Source organism: Setaria viridis, chromosome 9, assembly GCF_005286985.2.
Source record: "Setaria viridis chromosome 9, Setaria_viridis_v4.0, whole genome shotgun sequence".
NCBI classification, from domain to species: Eukaryota; Viridiplantae; Streptophyta; class Magnoliopsida; order Poales; family Poaceae; genus Setaria; species Setaria viridis.
In genome coordinates this window covers 15,152,000-15,162,113 of record NC_048271.2, presented here as the reverse complement: position 1 = coordinate 15,162,113, position 10,114 = coordinate 15,152,000, and the positions used below count along the sequence as shown (strand labels likewise).

Below are 10,114 nucleotides of genomic sequence, written 5' to 3'. Positions count from 1 at the left end.
CATACGCGAAGCAGGAGCACACAGCAATGGCGAGCACCAAGCTTGCGTTCCTGGCCGCCGTCGTCCTGTTGCTGCTGTCGCCGCCGCGCGCCGTGGCCCGGCACCACCACCACGAGCCGGAGGACCCGTGCCGCGACGGCGACGGCGCCTCGGGCCTGCTGCGGCACAAGGACCCCCGCTGCTCGTCCCCGGCGGTGTCGTCGCCCAAGCGCGGCGGCACCCGCGCGGTGATGACGGTGGACGGGTTCGAGAAGGGGGAGGACGGTGGCAGCCCGGCGGCGTGCGACGGGCACTTCCACAGCAACCGCGACATGATCGTGGCGCTGTCCACGGGGTGGTTCGCCGGCGGGCGGCGGTGCCACAGGCCGATCCGCATCACGAGCGTCCGCACGGGGCGCTCCGTGGTGGCCCGGGTCGTGGACGAGTGCGACTCCAGGCACGGGTGCAGGAACAACGTCGTCGACACGTCCAGGGCCGTCTGGGACGCGCTCGGCCTCGACACCGACGTCGGCGTCGTCCCGGTCACCTGGTCCGACGCCTGATCGAAGGCCGTCGTCAAGCGGTTTATGTGTGTGGCCTGGTTTGATTCCATTGATTTATTTTTAGCACCCATCACATCGAATGTTTAGATACTAATTAAGAGCATTAAATGTAGACTATTTACAAAACTCATTATATAAGTGGAGGCTAAACGGCGAGACGAATCTATTAAGCCTAATTAGTTCATGATTTGACAATGTGTTGCTACAGTAAACATTTGCTAATGATGGATTAATTAGGCTTAATAGACTTGTCTCGCCGTTTAGCCTCCACTTATGTAATGGGTTTTGTAAATAGTCTACGTTTAATACTTCTAATTAATATCTAAATATTCGATGTGACACGTCCTAAAAATAAGTAAAGGGAACCAAACGCCCCCTGAGTCGCTGCTGTCGAGGCAGAGTTGTAGAGTGGAAGAACAAAACTTGTTGCACGGTTCCCTGCGATTTCATCCTGCAATGGTAAGCTGTTGCTGTCAGTCCCAATTTGGAAACGTTGGTCTGTTGAGTCAGTGGCATGGCAATGTTGTGTTCGTCACGCCTCACGCGATTAGGGATGTGGGATTTGCTTAGGGGGTGTTTGTTAAATTTTAGCACCTATCGTATTGGAGGTTTGGATACTAATTACGAATATTAAATATAGTCTAATTACAAAACTAATTGCACAGATGGAGTTTAATTCGCGGGACGAATCTATTAAGCCTAATTAGTACACGACAATATGGTGCTACGGTAACCATTTGTTAATGATGGATTAATTAGCCTTAATAGATTCGTCTCGCGAATTAGACTCCATGTGTGCAATTAGTTTTATAATTAAGTTCATGTTTAATCCTCCTAACTAGTATCCGAACATCCGACGTGATCTTACTAAAGTTTAGCACCTCGTATCCAAACACCCCATTACTATACCAACCAAATAGATGAAGTTGACAGTGAAACCGGCCAATAATGCAACCACATTAACTCCACCGATAAGCTCGCGCCTGAAAGAACGGGGCAGGTCGTTGAACTGGACTGCGTTTGGTTTACTCGATAGCTCAGTAGACGCAAGTTGGGGGTGTTTGGGAGGAGGAGGCTAAACTTTAGCCCCGTCACATCGGATGTTCGGATACTAATTAGGAAGATTAAATATAAGCTAATTACAAAACTAATTGCAGAACCCCTAGGCTAAATCGCGAGACGAATCTATTAAGCCTAATTAATCCATCATTAGTGAATGATTACTGTAGCACCACATTGTTAAATCATGAACTAATTAGGCTTAATAGATTCATCTCGCGATTTAGCCTAGGGGTTGTGTAATTAGTTTTGTAATTAGTCTAGGTTTAATACTCCTAATTAGTGTCCAAACATTCGATGTGATGGGGGCTAAAATTTAACCTCCTCCTCCTTTAAACGCTTCTGCATGAAATGTAGACGTAGAATATATAGTTGCATACTTGCATTTAACTACCACGGTACATTGTACTCTCTCCTCCATTCCGAATACATGAGCTTATAATAAGTTAATAAACTAATTAGATTGTGATAAACGTATTTAAAAATGGGGAGAATACTTTTTAGAAATATATAAAGGGGGAGTTCCGGATCATGTTCTTCCATTTTTTTTAAAAAAAAATTCAGGGCCTGCATTGCCAGGCACCTTGGGACCAAACTCTTCTGAGATGTTGTTTAAATTTGAATAAAACTCAACACTTGTACTCCGCTAATATGTATAACATGTCACTGCATTGCCAGGCACATTGGGACCAAACTATTCTGAGATGTTGTTTAAATTTGAACTAAAACTCAACACTTGTACTCCCCTAATATGTATAACATGTCACATAAAACATATGATATATCGGAGTAATACTAACATAACTTTGTGCTAGAAAAAAAATATTTTTAGAAAGGGGCTGTCTATGTGTCACTTGAGCGTTCTGTGGGCTGGACACTCGATTTTCTTAGCCGTTGTTTTTCCATCCAAAGCCATGGTGTTTCTTCTTCATCTATCCGTTCTGCTCCTTCAACCTCATAGCAGATCGAATTCTCCTTTGCTCTTGCTGCCTTGCCCACACCCTGACCTTGCGTGCCCCTCCCTTGCCGCAACGGGGTAGGGTCTCACCGGAGAGCTGCTGGCAAGGATCTCCGACAAGACCCTACCCCGTCTGCGGCAGCCTCCTCGCAGCCCCTCCGGCTGCGGCTTCCTACCACCACCATGGTCGTTATCATCACCCCCGTCCCGACCCTACCCGCCGGATGTCCTCCACCATCCCGCCGGCGGCGTCACCGCTGCCTTGCCTCACCACCCCACGCCCACCGCCGCCGCCGGGCTGGCCTGTCGCCGCCGGTCCTCTCCTCTAAGCCCGTCGGAAACAGATGAACCCCCAACCCCAAACCCAATCCCTAACCCCCAACCACGCCGGAGTTCCGCTGGAGACGAGGAAGACGCTCGTCTCGAACAATGCAGGCAGCACGGCTTGACGGGAGAAAATCGAGTGCTCAGCCTCCTTAAAACACCTCAAGTGCAGTTTAGATTTTCCCCTTTAGAAATAAAGTGGGTCTTTATGATTTCACGAAAGGAGACAGTATATAAGTAGGACAAGTGTGATGTAAGATGTAACTGATGTTACTAGAGAAACACACGCGAACCAATTCGTTCTGCACCTCGTGAAAGTGTCTTATTCTGCCTGTCCATCACCAAGCAGACAGTCTAGCAACTAGAGCTAACGAACTACGGCATCACTCCCCGACCACGGCGACGCCATTTCTAGCCCGCCCCTCGCCGCGCGGCGGCCGACTCTGGTGAAGGCGTTCTGGCGTGGGACCACGTGACGGGGAACTCGCCGACGACGCCGGTGTCGAGCCCGAGCGCCCTCCACACGCCGCGGGCGACGAGTCCACGATGTTGCTGCGGCACCCGCGGCGGGAGTCACACTCGTCCACCACCCGTGCCTCCACGGTGGTCCTGCCGCACCGGCGCCCGTGCGCGAACCACGCCGTGGACAGCGCCACGACCGACGGAGCTCCCTGTCACCTGCTGAAGTGCCCGTCGCACGCCGACGGGCCGCGCCGCTCTCGCCGCGCCGGAAGCCGTTCACCGTCGTCATCACAGCGGGGGTGCCGCTGCGTCGTGATGACGGCGACAGGTGGTGGCTGCCCGGCGGGCGGCGGGGCCTGCAGGTTGAGGTCTACTGCGTCATTGGCGGCGCCCATGTCGAACGGAGCCGGCTTACCGTGCCGCCGGGCAGCGGCGCACGAGACCTGAAACAGGGCAAGGATGGCGATGGTTACCGCAATCTTAGCGCTCGCCATTGCTACGCTCGATCGAGGTGGGCGCTCGAGGTGCCTTTGTGATAGCGATGCTAGCTTTTTTGTATGCCACGGGCACGGCACGCGTCAGCTTCGATGTTACCAGGCGCGCGCGGTAATACCTGTGCAAGTGCAAGAACAAGCCGCCGGTCTGAATCGGGAAAGCTCCAGATGTTCCGGTGGTTGTGCGACGCTTCATCATCCACCCATTAGCTGATCAATCGATGCTGGCAAGCTATCACGTCCAAACGTGTGACACCTCTGAATCGGATATAACAGAGTATGATGAGAGAGTTGCGTTATAACTTTCGCCAAGTTTTTTTTAGTTAATTGTATCCGTGCCATTATAACTTTCACATTTTTAAGCTACACCATTAGTGTTCGTGATATAGGAATCATACCATTACATTGAACCGTGCCATTTTCTACGCTCTCGGATCGTCTTTGGTCATCCAGTTGCATATCCACTCTTGTCCCGTTCAAGGTCATTCGCACTGTTCCTACTGCATGGTCCTGAAGCTGGATGCCTAATATAGGAGCTATATATACGATTTTGTGGGCACATCTCCTACATTTCCCCCGTGCTTTTGGCTGCAGGACCATGAACCTGGCTACAGGGCTCCATATTTTTGCTTTATCTACTTATATATGCATCGCTTTATTTATCAATTCTCACACTAAGGGGGTGTTTGGGAACACCCTGTTAAAGTTTAACACCTGTCACATCGGATGTTTGGATGCTAATTAGGAGTATTAAACATAGGCTAATTACAAAACTAATTGCACAGATGGAGTATAATTCGCGAGACGAATCTATTAAGCCTAATTAGTCCATGATTTGACAATGTGGTGCTACAGTAACCATTTGCTAATGATGGATTAATTAGGCTTAATAGATTCGTCTCACGAATTAGCACAGGGTTCTGCAATTAGTTTTATAATTAGCTCATGTTTAGTCCTCCTAATTAGCATCCGAACATCCAATGTGACACTGTTAAAGTTTAGCACATCGTATCCAAACACCCCCTAAATTTGCATTGGTAATGACATAAATTAGTTGATCTAATTTGTTTTCAAAAGATGAAGATGCAGAAGAGAAATTCACTGTAATCTTCCAGATTCTGGCTTCCATTCTTTTGCGTTAACGATTGAACTTCTCTACTTAAAAAAGAGAAACTAAGGGGTGTTTGGATGCTAGGGACTAAAGTTTAGTCCCGCCACATCAGTTGTTTGGCCACTAATTACAAGTATTAAATATAAGTTAATGATAAAACTAATTGGTTAATTTGTGAGACGAATCTATTAAGTCTAATTAACTCTTAATTAGCACATGTTTACTATAGCATCACATAGGCTAATCATGAACTAGGTTTAATAAATTCGTCTAATGAATTAGCAATTAATTTTATCATTATACTATATTTAATACTCCTAATTAGTGTGCCAATATTCGATATGTTGTTTTTTTGTACGTCGTCATCCGATCCTCCCATTTTTTCCCGTACGTCCGTCTGCCTCCCGCTTCCCCTTTCCCCGATCCTTCCTCTTTTTTCCAGATCCATACCTCCTCCCGTTAACCTCAACCCTCCTCCCGTTTGGTAGTGATTTTTATACAGCGCTGCAGCTGTTTGAAAAAATGTACTGTTGCTTGTTGATTGGCTGTACAGCCGCAACCAAACAGCTGCAACAACCAGAAGCGCACTTGAGCTATTGCTGCGGCTGCGGCTGCAGCAGTTCAGCAAAGCCCATTGGCTCCAGCAGCAACCTACCTATACAAAGTACTGTCGCACAGAACAGCAACAGCCGCAGCAGTAGCTGAAACGAACACCTTGTACAATTTGAGCTTTTATTTATGGTACGAAATATGAGCCAATCATATCTAACATTGCATTTCTGTGCTAGATAGAGGACTACTTGGTTTCCTAATAGATAAGCTGTTTCGACTACATTGACAGTAGTGGGTTCAGTGGACGCATCATGCAGTCCTTCATGTTATACTGTGTTATATAATTATCCTGTACTAAATTTCGCATCCTTTCCTAGTTAGTTTAAGGTTTGTGATAAACATTCTAGAATTTCACAATATTGATTATTCAAGCCGTAGGCATAAACTCTTAATTTTTTCCATGTTTCACCTTTTGGTTTCCATAGATCTTTGAGCTTCATGGCAAGTACAAAAAGATATTTTGTACCTCAAAATACACAAAAAAGAAAAGTTATTTTTCATGCGTACCAAAAAAGAATTTTGCTTCTGTTTTCCTGTAATTTATGAACCATTGAAACAGTTGGTTTCTAAATAATGCTAATGGCACTGAGCGTTTAGCATCATTCCTATAAGGGCGCGGCGTAGCGCGCTGTTCATCCTAGTACTACTGGTCTGTATACATTTTGGTTAACAAATGCATCCTAATCTTTCTTTTATTTGTTAATATTATTACCATCAAGACAGGTTCCGGGGGGTCCTACCGCGCCCATCCGGCCGGGCCACGTCGCCCGAATTTCGCGTTGGTTGGATCGCAGCCGATCCTGCCACAGGCGCATGTAATTTTGCGAAAAATTCCTTCAATTTTCCGTTAATCCGCTTCGTGTCCACGGAGGTCCCTATCCAGCAGTAACCGCGTCCGCGTTCGATTTCTTTGCGGAACGGACCCCGGATTCTAAAATATTTCAACAGCAAGAAGAAGAAATTCCGATTTCGCGTCGCTTTTGCAGAAAGCCGCCCGCCCACCGTTTTGCGAATAACCCCCCGCCGCTACACGCCCGATCTGCGTTGCCGTCCCCGGCCTGCTCACCCTCTTTCCTCCGCCGCTGCTCGCTCCTAGCGTCGTCGCACCGCCCAAGCCTCCCGGCGACGCCGCCTCCTCTCTCGTCCTCTCTCCCCTGCTCAAAGCTCTATTTCCTTGCCGTAGTCCTCGGGAGCTCCTCACTGCTCGCTTCGCGTCATGGAGTCACACGTAACCCTAACCCTAGCCGTGGGGATTGCGTGCGGGGCGCGACAGTAGAGCGGTGCTGGACGATGCGTGTGGGCTGGGGCGCTCATGGGGCGCTGCACGCGTTGCGCACGTGCTGGCTCGACGGCGGCAGCTACCTAGCTTGGTCGTGGCGGATGAGGTGCTGAGGCACCGCGGCGGCGGCCTCCAGCACCTCGTGTGGCGGTGTCTACAGCAGCAGCGGCTGCAAGGCTAACCTTAGCAAATGCCGTGACCCACCACTGCTAGCGCAGGATCTTTGAGGGACACATGAAGCCACCCGTCGTGCAGCAGGAACAAGATAATGTTGGCCTCTTAATTTTATTAGCACTCATAGCAACTGATTGATTAATGTCAAGCTAATCTTTTTTACACTTCCCTTTTCACTACTTATTATTCCCTTCGTTAATAGTAGAAAAACAAAGTAAAAAGAACAGAAGATTATCCCTAAAGGATTTCTAAGAGTTTATCAGTTGAGTGAATCAATCTGTCTTACATCCTGAATTTGGGTCCCTTAAGGATTGGCAAATTTTGTAATGAGATAGGGCATAGTCTAATGCCTGAAATGTTTCTACATCTAACTGAAATGAAATGGAGCAGTGTATGTACTGGTTGAGGTTAGCAGAGATTTTTCAATTAATTGTTTAATTATGAGTAGTAGCTTAACATTTCCATTCCCTTGAGTGTTCCTCGTAATGTTTTAATTATGAGTAGTAGCTTAACATTTCCATTCCCTTGAGAGTGTTCCTCGTAATGTCAAGCCAAGGAGAAACTTAGATTAGGTGGAAACAACAAGTGTTATTTCCCTAATTCCCTCGATTATTCATTCTGATATTTCCATTTTATAGTTGGTTCGATCGAGTTCTTGTTAAATTCTGTGATATGATAGATTGTGATGGTGACTGCCTGTTGGTATCTTTTTTTTTATCTATTACCTGTATAGTGAAGATCTTCTTAACACTCTTTCACTCATAATTTGGTGGCAAGCCCTCATTTGAGATGCAATAGAGAAGGCTCATTAGTCTCTGTTACAACAAGTGACAATGGAATAAAAATACTTGCCAACACTGATGGACAACGCTTGCTTAGGATAATGTTTGCACTTTTAGATCAGCCTTTTCTCAATTTATAGTTTCCCCATTGATGTAGTACACTGACTGCAAAATACCATAGATGCTTAGGAAGTTTAAATTAATGGATAGAACAGCATATAATGAGGTTAGTACTTGATGACATCTATATAGTGATTACATGGCTAAGTCTGTTGTGGCAGAATTCTTGGTTAGGTACCATGGCAGCCTAACCATTTTGTACCATGGCTGGCTGTTATCTGTTGGTATTTTGAGCATGTAGCTGTAGCATGCGACTATGTGGCTGTGGTGTGGTAAATGTTCATTAAATTTATGTAGTTTTAGAGTATATTAAGCTTTAGGACTCACAATTTCTATTGCTGAATTTGCTTGTCCTTACTCTTCGCATCCTTAATTCCTTACAAATGCAATTATCCAAACAGATGAAACACAAAACTGATGATGATTTCCAGACTGTTGCATGGCTATTGCATTCAGGATTGAACATTCCCTTGCATCTTAAAGTAAATTATTCAGAACCAATGTAAGGTCATGAAATTGAGATTAGGAGCATCTTATGGTGATAAAATTTTCCATCCTATTATTCCTCCCCGCTATTTTCATTCCTCCCTCCCCCAATGTGTTGCTGTCAAATAATGGTATATACTTAATACATTAATGTTGAATACTGGTACCTTGTTATGTTAATTTGCAAAAAAAGGAAAGCATGACATATATACTTAATACATTAATGTTTCTTTTTGCTCCCAGTCCCATTTACTGAAATTTAGTGCATGATTTTTTTTCCTTCAGTGAGGTAGTAACTCTGTCTAAGAATATGTTGCCGCAGTAGATATTCATCATGTTCTGCCATGGTCATAGAAATTGTGGGAAAGATCGTGTGAACCTACACCTTACCTTTCATTGGTGCAGGTGGCTGGTGCAGACGGGGGATTGCGAGGCGGAGTAGCAGTGGACCGTGGGGCTCCCAATCTGTTCTTGATCAGGTTAGCCATATTTCAGTCTTCTTTATCAGTTTTGCTGAAATTAGTTCAGAAAATACAATATCTTGATGTACTTAATGCGGTCATCAATTTTATTTGCAATGCTCCTACCTCTGTGATCATGCTTTTAATATGTTTAGCAATAGCTTGTTCAAAAAAGAAAGGCAGTGATGAGGCCAAAGATTTGGGAGTTCCTTTAATCAAAATAGTTATAAATTGCCCTGGACTACTTAGAATTTTAAAATGAATGACGTCACTGCATGTCACAAGGATGAATTGTACCACGATGATGTCAGGCAGAGGGTCGCCATCTTCTTTGGGATGTAGGCCGGCACCGTCGAGGACTTCATCAAGGTTCGGACTGAATTGTGCTGTTATTTTTTTTTGTTTCCTTGCACAACCAGACCTGTGCACTCTGATCTCGTTTCCACTTCTGATGGGATTGAAAATGATGGCACTTTTGGCATGGAATTGTAGGCGCTTGGAGGAGGGCCCAAGGCGAGGTACGACAAAGCCGTGTTCAAAGTGATTGATCTGCTATGTTGCATAGGCGTCATCCTGACGCCGCTGCTTAAAAATTCCGTGCTTCTAGCAGTTGAACTGTTATCCTTGATGCATTCTTCGTTGGGATTAGGATGATTACGCTGCCAAGGATAAGGAGTACGAGAAGCTCAAGATGGAGACCATTTCATTTTTCTTCCTGGCGACATAAGAATTGCACTATCGATAGTTTCTGTGACTCCTGACACCAATGAGACCACCATTCCTGAAGCCCTATATGAAATTCAAACTATGTTTTGTAACAAAGGCACTATCGATGTTCATGGTACTATTGGTCGTCGAGAATGCATATTTTCTTTTACTGATGATGCTAAATCTGCATATGTTGCAATTCGCCAGTCGTTTATAAATATTACTCTGCGTGGAGCACTTCTACACATAAAAAGAAAAAAAATTACTACAGCGATTCCGTAGATATTGTGGAGTCGAATCGGCCTACGACGATGCCACCCACAGAAGACGGTACCACAATCACAGTAAGATGCTGAACATGGAAAAACAGAAATAATCAGCTATGTCATGAGCATAGATCTTTGAAGATACCTGCGTCGCTCAGATGAAACGTTTGAAAAGGATGGAGCAGCAACGTTGCGAACTTCCCCCTGATATAGCAGAGAGGGCAATGCTAAGGTACACCGATTACTTCCTATGAGGTAAGAGTTCGAATTAAATCC

The 10,114-nt window shown here is 45.7% G+C and overlaps 1 protein-coding gene and 1 long non-coding RNA gene across 2 annotated transcripts; both read left to right on the top strand.

Annotated features, from left to right (window-relative positions):
* Positions 1 to 230: 230 nt before the first annotated feature.
* On the top strand, positions 231 to 549 carry LOC117838059 (putative ripening-related protein 6). Its single transcript, XM_034717932.2, has one exon. The coding sequence runs from the start codon at positions 231 to 233 to the stop codon at positions 540 to 542; it is 312 nt and encodes a 103-aa protein (XP_034573823.1). The 3' UTR covers positions 543 to 549.
* A 5,985-nt stretch (positions 550 to 6,534) lies between these two features.
* LOC140221372 (uncharacterized) lies at positions 6,535 to 9,755 on the top strand. Its single transcript, XR_011897133.1, has 2 exons — positions 6,535 to 9,233; positions 9,357 to 9,755. It is a non-coding gene; the product is annotated as an uncharacterized lncRNA (long non-coding RNA).
* Positions 9,756 to 10,114: the final 359 nt, after the last annotated feature.